This window comes from Rattus norvegicus, chromosome 12 (assembly GCF_036323735.1).
Source record: "Rattus norvegicus strain BN/NHsdMcwi chromosome 12, GRCr8, whole genome shotgun sequence".
Classification (NCBI taxonomy): domain Eukaryota; kingdom Metazoa; phylum Chordata; class Mammalia; order Rodentia; family Muridae; genus Rattus; species Rattus norvegicus.
In genome coordinates this window covers 20,588,512-20,612,763 of record NC_086030.1, presented here as the reverse complement: position 1 = coordinate 20,612,763, position 24,252 = coordinate 20,588,512, and the positions used below count along the sequence as shown (strand labels likewise).

Genomic DNA, 24,252 nt, shown 5'->3' with positions numbered 1-24,252 from the left:
GCAGTGTGATTGTTACTGGTAACACTTAGGCATGTCTACAGTGAAAAATGAGTGAGGCAGAAAGACATACATAATGTATGGCTTGGAACAGAAAAAGACCATTAGGAGGTTTAGTGTTACAGACGGAGCCTATGTCAGAAGGAGAGAAGCACCATTAGGGAGAGGCCTGATCCACACTTAAAACACAGGGAAGGGTGCACTTGGGGGATGACCCCACCCACTTAAGCTTTCAGTTGTGAAAGCAAAAAGCTTAAGTTTTCTACTCCTAGAAAGCAATAACAGGGGCTGGAGAAATGGCTCGGTGGTTAAAAGTATCAGTTGCTCTTCCAAAGAAACTGGGTTCAAATCCTATCACCTACGTAGCGACTTGCAATCACCTTTAGAGGATGCAATGCCCTCCTCTGGCCTCCCAGAGAACCGGGCACACTTGTGGCACACAAATGTGCACGCAGGCAAAGCCCCCATACATACGTTTTTCTTCTTTAAGTAACAAACAAGAGCCATGGCAAATAGGATTCAAGGACAGAGTTCATTCCAAGCACTTGGCAGTGTCCTCCAGGAGGCGCTGACTTCAGACACATGGAGAATGTAAGACTAAAAGCCTATGGATTCGGGGTTGGGGATTTAGCTCAGTGGTAGAGCATTTGCCTAGCAAGCACAAGGCCCTGGGTTCGGTCCCTAGCTCCGAAAAAAAAAAATTAAAAAAAAATTAAAAAAAAAAGAATTAAAAAAAAAAAGAATAATAAAAAAAAAAAAAGCAAGCCTATGGATTCTTCCTCTGTGGTCTAAGCGAGCCACTGAGGCTAGGCAGTAAGTGGTAGGGAAGTCCCTGTGGGAAGGCCCCAGAGACTACGAGGTGAAGCTGCAACGATGAAACCTGGATTGGAGACCCTAAGACACTGGAGATGCCAGAGCCATGGTCTGTCAGAGAGAGACAGAGAAAGGGAATGGAAGTAGCCCAAGAGAGAGGCAGCAAGGTTGGAGGGGAAGAGCCATCTGAGCCCTTTGACCCCAGATGTGGAGCTGTAGGAGTTGGTGTTTGCCCTACTGGGTTTCCAAATACTGCTTTGGTCCAGTATTTCCCGACTTTGTCCCATACCCTTCCCTTTGGAATGGTAATGTATATTCTATGTATATGTTGGAAGTGTGTGATTTGCCTTTTTGTTTACGATTGCCAGAAGTGGCTTTGGGCTTTTGAAAGCATCGAAACTATAGAAAACTACGGGGACGTGTGAGTTGAACTAAATGCATTTTGCTTTAGGATGTGGCCATGGGGCTTGTGGATAGAAGTGAAATGTGGTAGCATAAGTGAAGATGTCCCCGAATAGGGTCTGGTGTTTGAACACATGGTCCTCTGGTTGTCGATGGTATTTGAGTAGTACATTTAGAGAGATGGCCTTATGCTTGGGGCAGGGTAAGGGGAGGCTGGATTAGAGAGCTAAAAGTTGTGGCCTGCTTCCAGTTTGCTCTCTAACTGACTGTAGTTGGGGACATGGGCTCTCCGCTCCCTGCTCCTGATATCACCCCAGCTATTTGTGGCTATGCCTCCTCACCATGATGGACTCATCCCTCTGGAACCATAAGCCAAAATAAATTCTTCCTTCTGTAAGTCGCTGTGGTGGTTTGAATAGGTACGGCTCCTATAGACTCATGTGTTTGAACACTTAGCCCATAGGGAGTGGCATTGTTAGGAGGTGTGGCCTAGTTGGAGGAAGTGTGTCACTATGGCTTTGAGGTCTCCTATGCTCAAGCTCCGCCCAGTGTGGCACACTGACCCCTTATGCTGCCTGTGGGTCAAAATGGACAACTCTCCAGTCCTCCAGCACCATGTCTGCCTGTATGCAGCCATGCTTCTTGTCATGAATGACAATGGACTGAACCTCTAAAACTGTAAGCCAGATCCCATTAAATATTGTCTTTTATTAGGGTCACTGTGGTCATGGTGTCTCTTCACAGCAATGGAAACCCTAAGACAGTTGCCTTGGTCATGGTGTTTTATCATAGCAACAGACAAGTGACTAATACACTTTTTCTCGTGAAGTCACCAGGGTTCAGTCATGGGGACTCCTCCCTGGTGACCTTATTTAAGCCCATTACTTTCCTGGGCTCTAACTCTGTCACAACTGCATTACCATCCCGCCTCTTTGTACAACACAGTAGGGATTAAATTTCAGTACATGGAGCTGGGAAGCACTCATTATACTCTGCCACATGGCCAGCAGCTACTCATTAGCCATTCCACCATGCTCTCCAGCTGTCTGACAATCAGTTTTCTCTTGATTGGTTCCCCTGGGCTTAGAGAAGTTCCCTTAGACACCCCTTGCAGGTAGTTCTGTTAGCAATACTGGTTTGCCTTTTTCCCTGAGAATGCCTGATTCCCCCTTCATTCCTGAAGGATATTTTGCTTGACAGAATTCACAGTTAACAGTTTTCTTCACAAGTCTGAAGAATCCTGTGTCCTTCCTTCTGGCTCCTGAAGCCCCAGAGAAGCAGCCAGATCTGGTTGAGATTGCCTCTCTCCTACCTGCAACGTGTCATTTCTCATTGACAGGCAAGGTTTTGCTTTACTTGGGTTGCCAAATGTTTAACTAAAGCCAGGTGTGATGGTTCACGTCCGTAATCCTAGCACTTGGGAAACTGAACAGAACTGGCTCAAACTCAAGGACAGTCCATGGTGTAAGACCCTGCTTCAAAAACATAGATAAGGTCAGGTGTACTGGTGCATGCCTTTAATCCCAGCACTCAGGAAGGCAGGCAGTCCTCTAAGTTCAGGGCCAATGGGAACTTTGCCTACTGAGTGAGTCAGTCTCTGTCTCTCTGTCTGCCTGTCTCTCTGTCTCTCTCTGTCTCTGTCTCTCTCTGTGTGTGTGTGTGTGTGTCTGTCTGTCTGTCTGTCTCTCTCTAGGTGTATGTGTGTGTGTGTGTCTGTCTGTCTCTCTCTCTGGGTATATGTGTGTGTGTGTGTCTGTCTCTGTCTGTCTCTGGGTGTATGTGTGTGTGTATTACATGCGCACCAATGGCAGAATAGATAACAGAGAAATAAAAAGGTTAATTATGATGTACCTTGGTATGGGGTTCTGGCAGATTGACTATATCAAAGCTTACTCAGCCTCTCGCATCTGCATAGTCTTTGACTTGTGGGTATTTACAGCCATTACTTCTTTTAGCTCCACAACTCTGCCTCAGTGTTCTGGAGTGCAGATGAACTAGGAATCATCCCACAAAGTTCTGAGACTTAGGAGTTTTATTTTTATTTGAGACAGGATGTATGTTCAGCCCAGAACCTTCCATCCTTTGCCTCGGCCTCCTCAGTGCTGCAATTTCAGGCATATTCCACCAAACTTGGCTTAGGCTCACACTTTATACTATTTTTCTTTGTTCTTCAGTTCCAAGAAAGTTCTAGCACTCCATCATCTCTAGTCTACCACTGTATCCTTCTAATGATGGACAGTGTTATTCTGGCTTTCTCAAATTCTATAATCTCCACTTGGCACTTTACAATTTCTTTTTCTTTGCTAACTTAATTCTTTTCAATTTTAAATGAGTTTGTAATCACTTTTTCTTCTAATTACTTCTGAAAGCAATTTTCATGGTTGTCGACGAGTCTTTGGCAGATGGCTCCTTTTGGCATCCATTTCAGTGAGCAGCCTTTTTACATTCACATTGTCAATGTTCTTGGAATGTACGCCGGACATTTGGGTTACTCTGTTTGGAGACTCCAGCTTCTATTTAAATCTTCTACGTTAGCAGGCAGCGAGCTGCTAATGCCAGTGTGTGGATATATGTCACATGTACAATCTGGCCTGCCTCTGTAGCTCTTGTTCCAATGGTGGCTTTGTCTTTGGAATCCTCCCCTTGCTCTCCTGGTCTGCTTGATTCTCTGGTACTTGTGGGGCTACTCAGTCCTTGCTGATGTCATCTGTGGGGTTATGATGGTGTATCCCTGTGGTCCACCCTACTGAGGATGAGAAGAATGTATATGGCTTTCCACGCTGACAGGCAGCTTCACAACACTACCTATGTGGTCCCCACTGGCACCCCCAAGTGCAGGCAGGGTCAGATGAAGCTAGAGGTGCTCTGACACTGTTCTGGGGACAGACTGTGGACTGGGACTGGAGCATTGTTCAAGGTCTCTGTTGGGCACTGCTCTAGGTCCCTCTTGCCATTGGCCAGAGAGAAGGGTTTTTCCAGAAGACTTGTCTGTATCTGTTGACCATCTTGTGTTGACCTCTCTGGAGCCCTGGCTCAGAAATCAGTGAAAAAGGAAACTCGGGGACACAGCTCCAGTTCTGAGTTCCAGGCCAATGTATATATTTCAACTCTCAAGTCCTTTTCCTACTGGCTGTTACTCGTGGGGTATTTAGATGGAAGGAATGGGAAAGGTGAACTCATTACCGCTCATAAGACCTACAGGCCATTCCTGCTGGCCCACCTCAGTCTTTACAGCAACCATAATCACCCTCAAAAGTGCAGACTTAGCCTCGGTGCTCCGCTTAAAGCATCTTCCTTGGCTCCCTGCGTTGAGACAAAGGCCATTCTAGCTGTCCTGCACATTCCCTTGCTCCTTACAAAACACTTCTATTTTTCTCATTCCCCTCAGAACTCCCCTGACCACAGACAAGCACCATAAGCTTCGGCTTTCAAGGCGGACCCTAAACCTCACATACCGGGATGCTAGAGTCTGAGATGAAGTTGGGAGGGCTGCTTCTCTGGGCTTGATGTCTGCCCACCTAACATTTACAAAGCCTTCTCGTGGCTTGCACATCTACGCCCATTTACCCTTATGAGGATAGCAGCTAGCCCCAATGTCTCAATCTTGACATCTGCAAAGGTCCTGTCTCCAAACAATCACACTCCGATGTACCAGGCTTAAGACTTTAAGCCTATGACTTTGGAGGCACAGTCCCAGACACCATTAATGCCAGGCCTTTGCTCAGCCAATCACCTCTCTTTACAACTCTTTTGTTATCCTGAGCCATTTAACATGGTTCCCTAGAGCTTCCCCGCCACACTCAAAACTCCTAGAGGTCACCTGTGGAACACCAATTTTCCACAAAACTAATGTCAAGAACAAAACAAAAGGGTCAAATTTGTCATAAAACCCAACTCCTAACATCACAGGCCTGTTCTCAGATGTGATGTGTCTGGATGCCCAGGTCTGGAAGCACCCACACCCTATTCTGCTTCCTGGAAAAGTCATGAAGCACTGAGTCAGGCTCAGCACCAGGACTAGGAAGTGCCCAGCAGGGGCCCTGACCACTGGCAATACCATCTCTGTCCCTCTAAAACACTTCCAGCCATCGAGGATAATGCATGTCTAAACTGAGGTAGGACCCGTGTGGCATATCCGCACCTGCCTTCTCCATGACCTCTGAGTAAGGATCACCTATTCGAAAGAATCTCATTTAAGCTGTCCCTGAGGAAAGGAACCTGAAGGTGCAAGCAAGCAGGAGGAGAGCCACTCTGGCCAAGTTCCAGACTCAGGAACTGGCCAGCCCCACCCTTGACCCCGCCCCCAGCCATTTGCCACGCCCCAAGGCCTGCGTCCCACCTATCAGTACTTGTCTCAGGCCCCTCATTCCTCAAGTTTCACCCTACTCAGACCCCCCCCCACCCCTTCCCTTGAGCTTTATGTTCCTTCCCCAAACCTGTACCCCACCTACTGAACCTGTACCCCACCTACTGAACCTTGTCCGCCAGCTGCGCGGCTCATGTCCCGCCCACCTACCCCCTACCAAATCCACTACCCCTTGCCCCGCCCCCTTCCCGTAATCCCTTATTCTTCGCCCTGCCTACAAAAGACAACGCTCCGCCTGCCACCTCCTGCAACGCTCCCAAAGTCCACGCCCCGCCCATTTGGTTCTTTTCCCTCCCATTACACGTTATTCCCCACTCTTCACACTAAGCCTCTACCCAAGAGGCCTGTGTCCCGCCTACCACCCCCTCGTACCGCCCACTACCCAAGGCCCTTGAGGAGCTTGCTGCCTCCTGCCTCGCCCTCGAGGTTCTCGCCCCACCCTCGACTCCTAGACTCAGCCAATAACACTTTCTCTTCGCCCCCTCTCTCGTCCCCCTGCCCGCTACTCCGCCCTCTAAGCCCTTTGTCCGCCCACTTCCCCTGGTCCCGCCCTTTACCCCTTACTCCCTACCCCTCCCCCAGCACCACTCCTAAGACGCGCACACGCTGCCTCGAGCAACCGAGTCAGCCGGAAGTCTTGCCGTAAAGCGTGCTACGACCATCGTACTAGCGCCGGTTCCCTTGGAGACAAGCAACGCGTTCAAGATGGCGGCGCCGGCGGAGGCGGAGGTGGCCGCGGGCTTCGCCGAGGCGGATGAAGCAGCGGAACTGACCCGCGCGCTAGGTCGTCTGTTACCGGGACTGGAGACCGAAAGTAAGCTGGGGCGGCGGCGCGCGCTGGAAGCTCTGGAGCACGCACTGGAAGAGGCGGTGCGGCCCGGAACGGATTCCGCTGCCTTCCAGGGCCCATGGGCTCGTCTGCTGCTGCCTCGCCTGCTGCGACTTCTGACCGACCCAGCCGAGGGCTGCCGCGCGCTGGCTGCTCACCTGCTGGACTTAGGCCTTCGCCGTGCCGCGCGGCCCCGCGATGCTCTGCCGCGCCTGTTGCCCGCGCTCACCGCACGCCTTGCCCGACCAGAATCCACGCGGCCACCGCCTGAACCCTGCGAAGAGCTGCGTCTTGCCCTCGTGCAACTGCTTCACCTGGCCGTGGACCTGGGCGGCGCCGCGCTCGCGCCCCACCTGGACGACGCGGTGCGCGCGTTGCGGGGTGCGCTGCTCGACCCCTTCGCCGCGGTGCGCCGGGAGGGTTGCGAGTGCGCAGCCGCTCTGGCGCGTGCCATTCCGGGTAAGTGTCAGATCCCCTTCCCTAGGTACCTAGATTTCCAGAAACTTAACTAAAGTGGGCTGGTTCCTTCGTATGGTGATTTCAGATGGGAGGGGGCACGAGGCAAGATCTCACGGTGTAGCCCGGGCTGGCATCAACCCTAACGATGCTTCTGCTACAATCGCAGACCTGTGCCATACCCATTTCATGATCATTTTATGCAAAGGTTATGGAACTCCTGTGGAAAAGGACAACTCAAGATTGTGAACTTAGGTTTCTCTACTCCAGTGTCTTCTGTGTCTCTGACTCAGACCACTAACTTCCTGCGTGAAGGGAGGCTGCCTCTGTCCATCTCCCTTTCGTTTATTTCTACCATTCTAACAGCTCGGCTTGATCAGAGCTTTCCCTTCTATGCCAGAGTTTGGAAAAATAAGAGGCTCCGCTTAGTGCTGATAGTCACCTGGAAAGTCCTCCCGGGAGGGAGCCAACCTTGTGAAATATGGGTGCATGTCCCCCGGGATGCCTGGAGCATACGCAGTTCCCAGCACCACTAAGAGGAAAGGTGGGAGTTGAGGCTAGCAGAGGCTAGTTTATGAGTCCAGAGGAAGGTTTGGTGGTAGCCGCAGAACAGCCAACACCCCGCCCCCCCCGCCCCCCCCCCCGCAGCCGATTCTCATAACCAGCAGTCACCCTATCCCACAGAGCACTTCCACATGCAGTCGGAGTCCCTCATAGGCCCCCTGATGCAGACCATCTCCCACCAGCACTGGAAGGTCCGGGTAGCTGTCATCGAAGCCACAGGCACTGTAATCCAGTTTGGCAATGGGAATTCGGTGGATGATGTTCTTTCCCACTTTGCTCAAAGACTCTTCGATGATGTCCCTCAGGTAATAGGATTTTTCTGCAACCACGTACTTGATTAGTAGATGTGTCTTCGTGTGCTCATCCGAATTTCAGTACAAGGCTAATGCTTGGGACCTTGCAGAGAAAGGACAGGGTGGAGGTCGAGTGGTGGGGTAATCCTTGCTGGTGGGTTTGGAAGCCTCTGAGGGGGCTGGCAGACAGGAGCCCTCCAAATGTAGGCAGAGCACTGACTTTAAGAAGGGAGAACCCAGATAACAGGCATGTCTCAGATCTTAGGTTGGTGTGGCCTATGGTAATGTCTCCTACAAAGAAAGGTCTGGTGGTAGAGTAGGCAGGATCTGTCCCCAAGGGAGAAAATAGGTGAAGGGGGACACATGATCCTGGTTGGGTAGGAAGGAGGGGCAGAAAAACTGAAAACTGCCACCTCACGGCCATTCCTATCAACCATCAGACTCCCACACAGTAACAAGATGTGTGCAGGTGGCAGTGATGACTGTCAGCCTCCACTCCGGGTCGTGTCACTTGTGCAGGTGGGTTGTGCAATGGATCCTGCCTGTGTCCTGCTGTAGGCTCCCAGCACAGCTCTTATCTTGTTTATATCTTGTTTATTTGTATCCCTCTCTATCACATAATTCACATGCATATGATTCACCCATTCACCCTGCTCAGAAACTTGATTGAGTTTCTAGTCTCAGAGGTAGGGCACTTGCTCAGCATGCAGGAGGTACCATATTCCATCCCCTGTACCCCACACACAGCATAGTGAATTACAGCCACAGTGCTGTCAAACTTGTCGCCAGCACCCCAGTGATCATCTGTCCCAAACAGAAACCCTAACCAGTAAGCAGTAGTTCCTCATTCACACCTCTACTCAAACCCTGGCGAGGGCTGTTGTTTCTGTCCCACATTCGCTTGCTGTCGAATTCTCATGGAGTTGTGTCATGTGGCATATGAGGTGGCTTCTGTCATTACTACAACCCAGGAAACACCCAGGTATCATGGTGACAAAGAAGACTACAAACACAATATATTGATTGCTAGGGGGACAGTGAATCCAGGACAGAGCTAGTGGGTATCATGAAGTTTTGGATCAGCCGTGGTTCTCTCATTTGTCAGAGGGATGGGGCTGTACCCAGCCCTGTTTCAGGACTAACATCCTCACAGCAGGACTCTGAGCCACCTTTCCCAGGGACTGGTGAGTGAAGCTGCTTCTTCTCTACTCTCCTGCATCAGGTCCGGCAGGCAGTGACCTCGGTGGTGGGGGGATGGCTGCTCAATCTCCGTGACCGATACTCCTTCTTTCACAAACTCACCCCACTGTTACTCAGCAGCTTCAGTGACGAAATGCCTGAGGTCCGGTAAGCATCTCCCCGGGCAGGTGCACGGGGCGGTGTCGCCTAGCCCCCTGGGATCATGCTGACTTGGAACAAGAGCTTCTCCCTAGTTGCCAGTCACTACAGTGGCAGTTCTTTGCTCCAGAATTGTCCAAAGAATCTGCCCCATCCCCTTACCCTGTGTGTGGTGTGGTCCTGTGTCATATGAACTGTCTCCAGTCTTTAAGACCCTGTGTGTGGTGTGGTCCTGTGTCATATAAACTGTCTCCAGTCCTTAAGACCTGTTGAGCCTTTTTAATATTTCAGTTGGGCCCTGCTGGTATTGTCACCCTGTAGTCAGCTGGTCAGAAGGCCACTTCTGCCAAGTGATGCCTGTGGCCTAACCCTTCTCCCCAGCCCAGCAGGTGTTTCCCTGAGGCTGATGTGGTCAGGGCCTTCATGGAAGGGATCTCCTGGCACCCAGACCTCACTGCCACTCCTGTCCTGCTGTGTTGCAGACAGACAGCCACCAGCCTCTGGGAGAAGGTCGGGCTGCAGTGGCAGGAGGAAAATGAGGCAGATCTAAAGGACAAGCTGGACTTTGCTTCACCTCCTCCTCCTAACTACCCTGAGCACGGTGAGTGGTACTGCTGGGGGCACAGCAGATGGGACGTCCATGAGGGGCATTTGTTCTTGGCCCTGAAGAAGGCACTGGTGCCTGAGGTGCTGCTGAGCCCAGTGGTTGCTAGGTTCCTGGGCATGCAGGCCCAGGTGCTGCCAGCCTCTGCCCTCTGACTCTTAGAACCTGATCTTTTCCCACCTCTGGGCCCGATTTTAAAGAAGGGGAGAACTTCCAGGAGCATCCAGATGTTCTGTCAGCTGTCCACAGTTTCCTTCTGAGCATGTGCAGGAACCTATAGCTGGCCAGGCCTTTGCAGCAATACTGAGAGTTTCAAGAGGGGCACCTTGGCAGGCTCCATCCTTTCCCTAGAGCCAGCTAAGCCTGCAGGTCAGGGATACATGGCATTTGACTTTCCATGTATATTCTGCACTTGAGGCAGGGTCTTCGGTGGGCATCTGCTTGTCCTCACATGGTCATAACTCAAGCCCATGTTTGTTCCTGTCTAGCAAGCTCAGCTGTGAGGAGGGTCTTGGCCCACAACCCAGCTGCTGGCCTCATGGGCGTTGAGACCTACTCTTCTTTTCAGGCAAGCTTATCTCTCAAAAACCAACCAGGATTACATCCTGGCAAGAACAGAAATGTAATCAGTGAAAAGCACTGTCCCTCCCCATCCCACCCTCGCCAGCTCCTGGGTGGCTTCTTTATAGCCCCAGAGGAAGGATCAGAAGAAATCTGGTGGTCTGTGGACATAGCAGTGACACTAAGGCTGCTACTAAATTCTGTTCTGCTGAGTTACTGACTCCAGGCCTCTTATTAGCTCCCCCTACGTCAAAGTCTCTGCTCCTGAGCTTCCTCCCTGTCCATAGAAGCTGGCAGAAGGAAACCACGTCAGTTCTGAGAAAGGTACCAGTAGCAGTTGTAAGCTGGGTCTGTTCCAATTTGATAAGTTAGGTTGAGAGCACAGTTTTCCAGATGTAGAACTGAGTTGTGTAAGCTGTTTGTGTTTATCTTTTTCGTGTGGGAGAGAATCAGTTTCAAGCTCTGGGCCTCACATGTGTAATGCCAAGTGTCTGCCACTGAGCTACATCCCAATCCCTTGGTTTTTGTGCAGCAGCTGAGCAGCTCTGCCCTTGCTGTCCAGCCAAGGTCATGCCACACAGTTGACAGGCAGTGTAGCAGTGTCCACAGGGAAGACTGGCCTTGAAGTGCAAGGAAGTCCCTACCTCATCTGTAACAGATCTTGCTGCCACAGGCAAGGAGAGTGTGGGAGGCAGTGACTGTCTTACATAGATATCACGCTTGTGCTAGGTGAGGGCTTGAGTGTAGGGACTTGGGGGTGGGGGGTGGGGACGGACTCGTCAGCTCTTTGTCTGCACTGACCGGCTTCCCATGCTCAAACTCTGGAAGTCTTTCTTTGGATCTAGGTTATGGGCAAAGGCTTGTTTCTGGCAGTCGTGCCAGGCATCTCAGTGGTTCTGGTTCCAGACTGCTCAGAGCGCATTCTTCAGCTGAGCGGGGTAGATTTAGAGTTTGAGTCCCAGTAGCCAGCAGCTCAGCACTGGTGTTGATGAATTTGGTCATTGGCCCCTGAAGTTTCTTCAGTGCTAGAATTGTAAGCTCAGGTTCTCGTGACTTTGCATCCTTTGGGCCATCAGATCTTACCACCTGTACTCAGACCCTCACCTTAGTCATCCTTGCCGTTTCCCCTCCCACCGCTGGGCCTGGCCTCTGCATACCGTCCTGGTACCTGTGTACTAAGGGGCTGTGTACAAATACGCCTTCCATCCCTAAAACTGCCCGCTAGAGCTGTGGGTTTGTGAACTTGGTCAAAAAACATGTCTGACACTGAGAGGGGGTAGGCCCATCACTGGATCACCCGTTACTTTCCTGGTTGTGGCCACTCTGCTTTCTGGGTGTCAAGTTGTGCTGTCTGTGGCCAGACGTCTCTGCTCGGCTCAGTGCATCTTCTTGTCAAACCTTAGCCCCCAGATTGCTCCTAGCAGTGACCCTCAGTGCTTCTTAGGTAAACATGGGCTTGATTTGCCTCCGCTCCAAGAGGCAACTGAAACAGTGTTCAGGGACAAAGGAGCTCCGATGAGTGGTGAAGATGTTATGTCCTTTCTTCTGCCTCGGAAGGGGGACTTCAGTCTGCTAGCATGAACTGCCTGACCACAGCTGAGCCAACCAGCACTCACAGTGGCCAGTGACCACACACACAACACTCACAGTGGCCAGTGACCACACACACAACACTCACAGTGGCCAGTGACCACACACACAACACTCACAGTGGCCAGTGACCACACACTGAGCTAGCACTGGGGTCAGTTTAATCAAGTTCAGGCTTCCCCTTGCCTGGGACTGAACAGTAGTAATGTCAACACGCCTAGACAAATGTAAGACTTTATTTTCTCAAAGATTTATTTTTATTGTATATGTATGAGTGCTTGGCCTGCATGAATGTATCTGAACCGTGTGCATGCTTGGTGCCTGTGAAGGCCACGGTCGTGCGCCGCCTAATGTGAGTGCTAAGTCCCACATCTGGTCCTCCAGAAAAGCAGTGAGTGCTCTTACTGCTGAGCAGTCTCTCCAGCTCCTTATTTTTATTTTTTATTTATCTAAAGAATTATTTATTTTATTTATATGAGTACACTGTCCCTGTCTTCAGACACACCAGAAGAGGGCATCAGATCCCATTACAGATGGTTGTAATTCCCACCATGTGGTTGCTGGGGATTGAACTCAGGACCTCTGGAAGAGCAGTCAGTGCTCCTAACCACTGAGCCATCTCTCCAGCCCCCTCCCTCCTTTCTTTTTAGTTCCTCAGTTGGGGAACTGTGTGGATCTGTGTATATAAGTGCACTGCCCATAGAGTCCAGAAGGGAGCGCCATCATCTGGAGCTGGAGCTACAGGCAGTTTTAAGCTCCTCAGCATGGCTGCTGGGAACCAAACTCAGGTCCTCTGCAAGAGCAGCAAACACTCTTAACCACTGAGCCCTCTCTCCAGCACCTAAAGGAGCAAGGACCTTACTCCTTTTTGTGGCTGTGGACGTCTTGGGGTGGACACCTGTGCGCTGTAGCACAGGAGGTCAGAAGCCAACTTTGTGACTTTGTGGAGTTGTTCTCTCCTTCCACCTTCACGAGAGCCCTGGGGATTGAACTCAGGTCACCTGGCTTGCATGGCAGAGCCTGTACCTACCGAGCCAAGTGCGCCTTGTGGCCTCGCGTCGCCATTTTATAAGGAAGTGCTGAGTTGGGCAGCCAGGAAGGCTGCAGTTCATTGCCTCCAAATCAGTTCCTACTGAATAAAGCATCCTCAAGTTCCTGCGCACCGCCATTTTCCCAGCTCTGGTGACAGCACGTTCCAAGTCTCTTAGTGGTGGTGGCGGCAGCAGCTTTCCTTTGAAACGCCTTTCTCCTGGAATTGTTTGCTGGTCATGCTCGAGTGCTGCAGGCACAGCAGTGCACAGGGCCGTTTTTTCTTTCTTTTTTGTAAAAACAAAGCACAAAAGCTGGTGTGGGGATGAGTAGAGTTCCATTTGAATGTGTATCACTGTGCCCATCTATCTGTCTGCCCTGCCAACATTCCATAAGGGTATTCAGGACACAAACTCACATAAGAGTGGAAGAGAGAGGAACAGCTGGCTGGCACCGCGGAAGCTTTTTCCTCTTCTCAAGGGCAGGTCATTCTGTCTTAGGGTACAGAGCAGGCCTTATAGACAAGAGTGAGATGCCAGGAGAGGAAGGGAACCATTCCACAGAAGTCGGATACCCTGCTTCCAGAACCCCAGCATCTCTGACCCTCCAAAACTGTGAACTTTGACCTCTGCGCCAGCTTTAATCTTTCTTCCTCCCCAATCCCTCCAGGTGGAATCCCCTTTGCATCAGTGGACCTGACATGGCCTCACCTTTTCCATTGGTTTTTGGCAGCTATGTGGATGGCTGCCTGTTGCCATGGTGTCTGGCTTTGCAGATGTCCATAGCTGCTCTACTGAAGGCTCTATTGTCTCTCACATCTCTACGGGCTCTTGTAGACATGGCCTACTTAAGCTCTTTTTCTGCCTTTTTGTCTGCCACCATGTTGTCGTTATCATGTCAAAGAAATGTATAGACACTTCTGGACTCGGACTTGAGGAAGTGAGACTTGGACCCTAAGGTCTCCCTCCCTGCTTACCTGTGCTAATAATAGACTGCTAGACAGATGAGGACCACTGACCTAGCCTGTCTGTAAACCAGCCGGTAAATAATGAAATCTGGGAGGGGATTTAGACTGAAACAGGCGTGGCTGGCAGAAAGCCAGCGCAAGGACAGGTAAAGCAGTGGAGGTTTCTTAGGGAGGCAGGCATGGAGCTTATTACCACCCACCCCAAGGCAGACACCAGGCAGGAATGAAACTGTCTCCCTAGCAACACTCTCTGTGCGAGCTCCAGAGGAAAGCCAGCCCATGGGAGCCCATTTGGGAGTGACCAGGTATACAGGTGAGATGGCAAGAGAGGACATTCCTCAACCAAGCACGGACATGTGTCACAGCTTGAATGAATCCTGCCAAGTGAAAGAAGCCTATTACAGAGCAGTCCCCTCACCCCACCCCACCCCAAATAAGAAACATGGGTACACAGGAAACAGTGGCCTAAGTAATGCTATCAGCCAGGACAGAGTTGGGTCCTGACATTTGGGGGTGTTGATGAGGGGACCTTCTGCATTCAAACAGTGTATCAGTCAGGGTTCTCTAGAGTCACAGCATTTATGGAACGTCTCTCTATATTAAAGAGACTGTATTGCAATGACCTATAGTATGCAGTCCAACTAACCCAACAGTGGGCAGCTGTGGATGGGAAGTCCAAGGACCTAGTAGTTGCTTGGTCCCACGAGGCTAGGTGTTTCAGCTGGGCTTCTGCGTAAGCTAGAATCCTGAAGAAGTAGGTTCCAGCAGATGGGCTGGCAAGTAAGTGCAGGCAGAAGAAGGTGAGTCTTCCTTCTTCCAATATCCTTATGTAGGCCCCCAGCAGAAAGTACGGCCCAGATTAACGCTGTGAACCACTGTGCCTGGATGTGGAACTTGTTTGTCCTAAACTGGCCTTTCACTTGGTCTCCTGGGATTAAAGGTGTGTACTGCCTTGCTTGGGCCTAAGCTTTTCATGGCCACTATGCCTCAAAATCTAAATCAAAAGCATGTGTCATCCCATATCAAATTCCAAGTCAGAAGCCTGTGTCTTCCAACCTCAAGATGTGGATCACAGCCCTCCATTTCTGGATTGTAGCTCATTCTAGATGTAGTCAAGCTGACAACCAGGAATAGCTATCACAAGGTGTTTGCCACTGTAAATATCTTCAGAGATGTGTAGAAGGGTTAATCATTACTTGTAGGTAGGGAGGTAAGGTGTGAGAATTATCTTTGTGTTTTTCATATTTTACTTATTTGGGCTAGCAAGGTACTTCAGTAGGAAAAGGTGCCTGCTGCCTGAGTTCATCCCTAGGGCCCACATGGTGGGGAGAACTGACTCCCACAAGTTGTCCTCTGACCTTAACATATGTGCTGTGGCATGTACTCACACAATAAACAGTTTAAAACTGATTTACTGATCATGTGTGAGTATACAGCACACAGAAGGCGTGGCACGCATGTAATGGTCATAGCTGACTTCGTGGAGTGAATTCTAGCCTTCCACCTTGTTTTGGAAGCAGGATCTGCCATTTCTGCAGCTGAGTTAATTACTTGAACTAATTGGCCCAAGAGCTTCTGAAGGAGACTCCTCCCTCTGCTTTTCATCTCTCCGCAAGAGTGCTTGGATTATAGAAGCATATACAGCCTTGTCCTGTTTTTAAACATGGTTATGGGGTCGGAACTCAGATCTTCAGACTTTTCACCACCAAACCATCTCCTGAGCCTTGGCTTTTGTTTATTCGTTTACAATACCGGGGATTGAACCTAAGACCTCATACACCTGCCCTCTCTTTACTTGTAGTTTTGGTTTTTTTTTTCTTTTTCTTTTTCTTTTTTTCGGAGCTGGGGACCGAACCCAGGGCCTTGCGCTCGCTAGGCAAACACTCTACCGCTGAGCTAAATCCCCAACCCCAGTTTTGGTTTTCTTTACGAGATATAACCCAGGGTGGCCTCGAACAGCCTGTAGCTGAGAATGGCTTTTGACTTTTGATCCCCCTGCCTCCACATTCAAAATGCTTACAGGCATAAACCACTGTATCCTCATTATGTGATACTGGAAGTGGAGCCAGGGCTTCATGCATGCTAAGCAAGCAGTACCAACCAATGCATATTTAGACAGGGTCTAAGTTGCCTAGACAGCGTTGACCTTGTGGGTCTTCTGACAGCCTCTGAGGCAGCTGGATGATAGGCCTGGGAAATCACTAGCTAGAACCCAGCAGTTTCAAGTGGTCCTGAGTGTGTACCTGCTTGTGGGAGGGTTAGCTCGTCCTGGTTCCGAGCGATGGCTCGGCTTGTGTTTGAGGACATTAATTAACACGCACGCCTTTGGACTCAGTGTTTGTCTCTGTTCTGTTTTTTAGCATTTATCTGAATTCGTGTCAGGTTCCTGACAGTCATATTTACAGATACTTGTTATAGTGATTGTAAGAAAGTAAAAGTGGCTAGCCATGGTGGAGTTTGCCATACTAGTATTGGAAAAGTTAAGGCAGGAGGATTGCTGTGAGCTTGAGGCCAGCTAGGGCAGCATAGTTAGACTCTGTCTCAAAAAACATCCTTAATCCTCCCAGGAAGCTAAATGGAAGCAGTTGGGCCAGTGAGTGTCCTGTGTGGTGGGAGCATCCATCACCATGCTGTCCTGCAGAGCAGCCTCTGGCCACATGCCCACCGGATGCTGGGACTGCCTGCCACAGCACGTGTGCCGAGCTGCTTAGTGTGTGTAGCCTACGTGCTCGCCACTGCACACCAAGAGCCAGTACTGACTGAACTGTCCCGTCCTCCTCCAGGACATGAAAGCAGGCTAACCAGGTTTAGTGGCAAATGCCTGAAGGCTGAGGCAGGAGAATTCTAAGTGTAGTCCTAGGCTATAAAGTGCATTCAGAGGGAAACTTCGTGAAACCCTGCCTCAAAAAGAGGCTGAGGAAGTAGCTGAGAGGCACAGCGTTCATCTAGAATTCACCAGTAAGGGACTGGGCAGGATATGGCTCAGCAGTAAAACTTGACTAGAACCCACCAGTGAGGAGCTTGTGGCTCAGTGGTACACTACCCGCCTAGCATACCCACGTGGGACTGGGCATAGTTCAGTAGTAGAGTGTTTGCTTAGCAAGTGTGAGGTTGTAGATTCAATCCCTGGTGCACGCACGCACATGCACACACACAGAGTGTTTACGGTGTTAAGAAGGTAAAAAGACCAAGAATGTAATTACTACTTTAACTCTCAGCACTCAATAAGAAAAACAATTCAAAACTTTTAGACAAGACAGTATTTGAAAAAACATCATTCAGGATGGTAACACAAGCAGCTCAAATCTGCAAACATGCTTAATGTCATTGGCATTAGGCAAAGGAAATTGGAATCCAAAAGATGCTGCTAGATGCTTCCAGGCTACCTTGAAGGCCAGCTGTGTCAGCGCAGGGAAGGCGCGTGGTACCTAGCGCCACTGTAAAAGATAGGCAGGTGCACTGGGGTTCAGCACAGCACCTTTAAAACAGCCCCAAGTCAGGACTGAGCTCGCAGATGAATGGGGAAACTGGTGTGTTCATGGCATAAGCGACTCCCACAGAGCCTGTGGTGCACAGGCTCACTGAGTGAAGACGCTAGAGGTTACACTAGAACGGAATGGAATGCAGGGCCATTGGGTCAGGCAGCAGGAAGCCTCAGAGCTAAGGTTACTTCAGGGTATGTGGTGACCGTTTGCAAGTGTGTCCCACTGTGGTTTTGTATTGTCATAAGTATAGCCTTACCGTTTTGTTTTTTGAGACTGGGTTTTTTTTTTGTTTTGTTTTGTTTTTTCTTTTTTCTTTTTTTCGGAGCTGGGGACCGAACCCAGGTCCTTCTGCTTGCTAGGCAAGCGCTCTACCACTGAGCTAAATCCCCAATCCCGAGACTGGGTTTTTCTGTGTAGCCCTGGCTACCCTGGAACTCACTCTGTAGACCAGGCTGGCCTTGATCAGAGATCCACCTGCCTCGGCCTCCAGTGTGTGCCTCCCACCTGGTGAGAAATGCTTTACAGTATGATTATGACCCTCATTCTTTTCCTTTTGGGGGGGCGGGTTTGGGTATTTTGTTTTAGTTGGTTGTTGGTTTTTTGTTTTGTTTTGTTTGAAATGGGCTCGCTCTGCAGCCCAGGATAATCTGGAACTGTAACTCAAGCTGGTCTCAAACTTGCAGCAATCCTCCTGCCTCAATGCAGTTGCAAGCGGCCAAGCCTAACTCTGCTTTCTGTCTTGACATTCTGAACTTTCAGTCAGTCAGACTGTAGGTATGACTAACCACTCTCCACACAGACCCTGAAGCTGTTTTTGTGGGTTCCCATTTTCTCCCCTCTAGAGAGCCGTCCTGGCCTGGGCTGCCGAGAGCTGGTCTTCAGGAACCTCTCCAAGGTGCTTCCTGCCATCTGTCACGATATCACCGACTGGGTGGTGGGGACCCGGCTGAAGGCAGCGCAGCTGCTGCCGGTGCTGCTGCTGCATGCAGAGGACCACATCACACAGCACCTGGAGATCGTCCTCAGAACCCTGCATCAGGCGTGCACCGATGAGGAGAAGGCTGTGGTCAGCAGCGTGAGTGTCCTCCCATGCAAGTGACAAAACTCTCAACCCCATAGACATCAGATCTGTAGTCATCAGCTACGTAAAGGTGTGACCCCCTCCTCCTGCCCTTTGTAGTCAGCTACAGTCAGGGCAAACTCGTTTCACCTTTGAGTTCACAAGGGCATGTGCAACAGTGCTCCTCTTCCAGTGACCAGGCTGTCACTGGACTTGACCTAAGAGACCAGCTTTTCCAGCCCAGGCACACTATGCCATTTCCACACAAAACTTGGGGGGGTGGGGAAGTTCGTTCATGTATGTTTACATATGCATGACCATGTGGTATGTGCACTTGCTTATATGAGTACAGGTGCAATTGTGTTCATGCTTATGGAAGCCCAAATTTAACATTGGATATCAGTTGCTGCCCACTGATTGCAGGGTCTGTCACTGAACCAGAAGCTCACAGATTCAGCTAGTCTTACCTAGCCGGCTTGCTCCACGGTCCCCTCTGTCTGTCTCCTGGGTACTGGGATGACAGGAAGCTGTCATCCCTTCCCTCCTTTTACATGGGTGCTGGGGATCTGAACTCTGGTCATCAGGTAGTGCAGCAGGCACACTATTCCCTGAGCTACCTCCCTAGCATTATCATGAAACTTGTGGACTTCTGTTTGGTTGGCAGAACAAAGGATTTTATATCTCCCAGATGGTGTATGAAAGAGAGGGAGGAACCGGTGAGAAGTGCCATGGGCAGGCTCCTGTATCTGTGTGTTTGTGCTTTTCCTGTGTGCTGCCCGTGTCTGCTCCATGATGAGGTGCAGAGCTGGCTGGGACCACAATCTTTGCACCTCCTTCTCTAGCCCCCTTCCTGGCAGACCTCGCTGCTGCCCAGCTCTGTGTCTTGGCATCTGTGGGTTTTTGTTAATGGAAACAGCAGCAAGGGGCTGTGGGGCTGGCGATGCTGCATTTGGCTTCCTGGTTTTGCATCTCAGCCTTGTTCTTGCCACTGTCAAGTCACCTAGGGTGCGGAGCCATTGAGTGTATGAATGAGACACTTAGGCTGCTGATGTCAAATGAGGCAGGAAAGACAGACACGGCTTCAGAGCCCTGGGTCCCATTTGCCTTGGTCTCCCCCATGAGAGAAGGGAGGGTGTATGCAACCCCACAGGTCCTGTAAATCATGCCCTCTGACAGATGGGAAGCCCTGTAGGGTAAACCCAGTCACCCGTGGGAGCCCTGGCTGTGACCATGTTTCCAGAACTCTGCATCTCCCTTCTTTCTTGCAGTGCGTGAGAGCCGCAGAGCTCATTGGCACCTTCGTCAGCCCAGAAGTATTTCTGAAACTGATCTTAGCCATGCTGAAGAAAGCACCCTCGGCCTCTGGCCTCTTGATCCTTGCTTCTGTCATCCGAGGCTGTCCCCGCAATGCCCTTCAGCCACACCTCAAGGTCATAGCCACAGAGCTGGCCCAGGAGCACATCTGCCAGGGGTCTGAGAATGTAAGTGGGTGACTGGAAGGCTGGGCATCAGAGTATCCTGGCGCTGAAGAGGGGAGGCAGCCTGCTGGCCACTCTCTGAGTGTAACTGCAGATGGTGGCTAACCCACAGGCAGCAGCACACCCAGATGCCGGTGTCAGCAGCCCCTATTCAGCCCTGTGGCCACCCACAACAGCCAGCCATTGAAGTTAAGATTTTCTCTTGTTAGTGTCAGTGGCATGGCAGTTTGGAATGCATCCATCGCCCGGGAGCATGCCTTGCTGCTGTGGGTGGTCGTAGGGTCATGGGTCTGAGGGAGTCCTGGGTCCTACCCTGGAGACAAGGACTACAGACCACATCATTGGTGTGAACAGCACATCCTCAGGAATGACCAGGAGCTCATTCTTGTCCGTGTCACTCAGCACTTGAATACTGTGTTTGAAGTAACCACCTGTGACCTGGCAGACAGATTTGCTTTAAACTGAGCCAGAGCCGCCTTGCCTTGACTTTACCACTGAGATATGTTCTGGTTGTTTCTACTGAGGGCAAAATGAAGGTTGCTATGTTGGGCAACATTAGCATGCCCTCTCCTCCAGTAACCCGGTCCTCCTATTGGGGGACTAGGTCCTGCTCACGGGCCAGCAAACCTGTTTAGGCCTTGGTGCACCCAGATGGCTCAGCTCTGGAAAAGCTACACGGGACAGATGAGCACTGACTGACAGATGTCAGCCCTGATGTTCTGTGCAGCCATTTCTGTTGTGTCACACACCTGGTGTCTTAGTTACTTGTCTAGTGCTGTGATGAAGCATCATGACCAAGGCCGTTTATAATAGGAAGTATTGGGGGCCTTATGATTTCAGGGGGTTAGAATCCCTGGACATCATGACAGGAAGCATGGCCACAGGCAGGCCTGGTGCTGGAGCAGTAGCTGAGAACGTACATCTAATCCACACGCACAAGGCAGCGAGAGAAAGTTAACTGGAAAAGCTGTGGGCTTTTGAAACCTCAGAGCCCACCCCCAGTGACATACCTCCTCCCACGAGGTCGTTCCTCCTAACCCTTCCCAAACAGTCCCAACTAGGGTCCAAGAATTCAAAGTTAGGAACCTGTGTCAACCCACTGCACCTCTAATTCCAGCATTGGGAGGTTGGAGGATCACAGGTTCAAGAACAACCTGGACAGTATAGTGAGGCTCTGCCCTAATGAAAAAGAGGAAAAGGAAACTAAGGCATTTTATTTTTAAATAAAATAATAACGGAGCCCAAGTTGAATAGGGCTGGAGTCCTGGGAAGGAATGAGGAAGGACCGTGCTTATACACTCACCACTGGGTGTCCATGTTTCCCAGAACTCATCTAGATAAATTGCCGCTCTGTCAGCTGTGTGTTCCCCTAGACTGGTTCTGAGAGTGACTTTGATTTCCATTTACATATTGGTTAGCAGAACATTCCCCCGCTGGAAGGTGTGGCTTGAAGTCTTAAGCAGGTTTTTCTACATCTCTTACAAATTTTACAGCAAGGAAATTGTGGCCACTTGATTTTTTTTTAAATATTTTATTTATTTAGTATATATGAATACATTGTAGCTGTCTTCACATACACCAGAATCTGTTATAGATGGTTGTAAGCCACCATGTGGTTGCTGGGAATTGAACTCAGGACCTCTGGAAGAGCAGTCAGTGCTCTTAACCACTGAGCCATCTCTCCGGCCACTTGATTTCTAAGTGTCACTTCTAGAGAACGTAGCTCTCCTGGCCTCTCAGACTCCTCTGTGCTGGCTCTTAGCTGAAGGGAGAGTTACTGTCCAGCCTTCTAGCAAAGGGGGCTGATTTTTTTTTTTTTTTTGGTTCTTTTTTTCGGAGCTGGGGACCAAACCCAGGGCCTTACGCTTCCTAGGCAAGCGCTCTACCACTGAGCTAAATCCCCAACCCCCTGATTTTTTTTTTTTTAAGATGTATTTTGCTTTGTACATGTCTGTGTGCCCATGGGTGCAGGTGCCCATGGAGTCCAGAAGAGGGTGAGGAATCCCCTAGAGCTGGAGTTACTTGACAAGAATGCTGGAAACTAAACTTGGACGCCCTGCAAGAGCAGTACAGATTGTTAGCATTGACCATTGCTCAGCCAAGAGCCAACCTGACAAAGCTTGAGAGCACAGAAGGACCCAAGAAGCCCTTCTCCTCCAGTGTGCTAGCATGTTCTCTTCCTCAGTCCAGGGACTCTAGGCTTCAGAGAAACCCAGAATGAACACATTACTTTCTTCTTCCCAGATCTGAATTATTAGCAAGAAAGGGCAGAGGTGTTTAGTGGGCTCAAGGCCCTTGAACTTGGAAGTTGACAGCTCCACACTGCTTCCCCACTTCATGTTAAGTAGTTTGGGATGTTGGATTTCTTATGGTCACAAAAACAAAAGAACCTCTTTAAGAACAAACCAAGAGCTGGTAAGATTTCTTAGTGGGTAGACTCACTTGTCTGCGATCTGGTGTGTGAGTATGCGTGCTTTTATTTATGGCGTGTTGATGACTTGCCTGTCACTGCCATTCCTATTGATTGTGTCGTGTGGCGCCTGTGGAACAGACAGGGGAGAGGGATGATGGAGGACATGAATGCAGAAAGAGCCTGTGGGGTTCCTACCTCCCTGCAGCCTGTGGTGAGTGCTTCACAGGGTCCCACTGGCCACCCAGCCATGGGTCCACAGGAAGTGCACCTGAAGCCAAGTGGAGCCAGGAGTGAGCAGCTTCGCCTTCAGCATCTACATCTGTTAGAAAGCTTGTGGTACTTCTGTGTGCAGACTAGACACGCACTCCACCAGCGGAACCCTAGCCTCACCCTCTCTAGTATTTTAAAGTGGATCCAAGACTTTGGATCACTTCAGCATGGGAGTGTCACAGAGTTGTTAAATATGAGGTTGGTTGGAGGTTTTTGATGTTTTTGTTCTCATTTTGTTTTGGTTTGTTTGTTTGTTTGTTTTGACAGTTTTATGTAGCCCAGGCAGAACCTTAACTAGGTAACTGAGTTTGGCCTTGAGTTCTCCATCCCCCTGCCTGCACCTCCCTGATCCTGGGATAACAGGCCTATGAATGAAAATGGGGGAAAGGAAAAGAGGACAGGCCCCATCCTGAGGGCTGAGGTTTTATTGTAGATAGAAGAGAGCAGAGGCAGAGACAGTGAGCATCCAGATGAACATTTCCCAGCAGGCTGAGCTGGGCCTTCTGAGGAAGGGGAAGTGGGCCAGGAGCCAAGAGGCCAGCATAATCAGAATGGCAGGGTTATACGGGAATCAGAGAAGCCCAATCCTTAAGCTTGAAAGTTGGGGGATGGGGCAGGTATGCCAGCCAGAGTGTCCGTAACAGGTACTGGCAATGCCAAACGAGCTGGCCCCGCACACCTGGGCTCTCACCCAGGAAGGCAGAAATCCCACAGGTGCTTTTCTCCACGTGTGTCCTTGTTCTTATCCCATGTCTGTTTCACAGGTTCCTTAGAGCACACAATAAATACGAGTGGCAGTTTGAAGTTTTAAGATGAGCGAACATTCACAGTGTGCATTCTTTGGTTTGGTTGTTGTTTTGAGACAGGGTTTTTCTGTGCAGCTCTGGCTGTCCTGGAACTCGCTTGGAGATCAGGCTGGCCTTGAACTCCTCTGAGTTTGCCTTTGCCTCTCAAGCACTGGGATTAAAGGCATTTCCCACACCATCTCCTGGCCCACAATATGTATTGTTAATCCCTCTGTAGCTTCCCTGCTGGCCCGCTGTGCCCTTCTCAGGGGCTGTGCTCAGCTCAGGGCCTGCCACGCCTTCCCGGGTGGGGTGTGGCAGCTCCTCCGGCTCTGCACGCACGGGCACCACACTGACAGCTGTAGGCCGTGCAGGGAAGGATGCTGACTCCCACTTCTGTCTTCCAGAATAGCTACCTGGAGCATCTGCTGCTGTGTGTGCAGACTCTGCTGTCTGTGTGTCAGGAAGACTGCTGTGCTGCCAGCCTGCAGCTCTCGGAGGTGCTGGTGACAATAATGGCAGTCTCAGATGCCGTGAGTCTTGAGAAGAAGGTAAGGGCACAGCACCCTGCAGCCACAGTCTCTTTCATAGGAAATAGAGCTGTGCAGGGCAGGCTTGACTCGCAGAGACGAAAGAGGTCAGGAGTCTCTCACAAGGCGGCCCCAGGGAGTGACCCCTTTATCTGAGCAGTGAAGACCGTGTAATACTGGGACCTTACACAGACCCTGCGTTGCCCTCCCCTCCAGGCTCTTGGTGCTTAAAAATGTTCCTGTGCAGCCAGCCAAAAGCTGTAGAAAGGCTGATGGCTGTCCTGTGTGTGCTCTTGGAGTTATTTCTGTCCCTTTGACTCTGCATTTAAGCTTTAATATTTTCTTGCCTTTGTGTGTGTGTGTGTGTGTGTGTGTGTGTGTGTGTGTGTGTGTGTGTGTGGTGGTTCTGTTTTTTGAGACAG

The 24,252-nt window shown here is 50.4% G+C and overlaps 2 protein-coding genes across 3 annotated transcripts in view; one reads left to right on the top strand and one right to left on the bottom strand.

Annotated features, from left to right (window-relative positions):
• Positions 1–6,698, bottom strand: part of Prkar1b (protein kinase cAMP-dependent type I regulatory subunit beta) — a 132,701-nt gene extending 126,003 nt beyond the window's left edge. Inside the window, exon 1 of the mRNA XM_039089117.2 lies at positions 6,566–6,698. The gene's annotated coding sequence lies outside the window, so the exon portion shown is untranslated. The remainder of the gene's footprint in view (positions 1–6,565) is intronic.
• Positions 6,164–24,252, top strand: part of Dnaaf5 (dynein, axonemal, assembly factor 5) — a 39,119-nt gene continuing 21,030 nt past the window's right edge. The window contains exons 1-7 of one of the 2 annotated variants that reach the window (NM_001134857.1): positions 6,284–6,866; positions 7,548–7,732; positions 8,943–9,067; positions 9,541–9,659; positions 18,137–18,369; positions 19,623–19,835; positions 23,708–23,851. In NM_001134857.1, coding sequence (NP_001128329.1) covers positions 6,284–6,866; positions 7,548–7,732; positions 8,943–9,067; positions 9,541–9,659; positions 18,137–18,369; positions 19,623–19,835; positions 23,708–23,851 — 1,602 coding nt within the window. Of the gene's footprint in view, positions 6,867–7,547; positions 7,733–8,942; positions 9,068–9,540; positions 9,660–18,136; positions 18,370–19,622; positions 19,836–23,707; positions 23,852–24,252 lie in introns of both variants that reach the window. The other variant, XM_039089394.2, reaches the window with a different exon arrangement.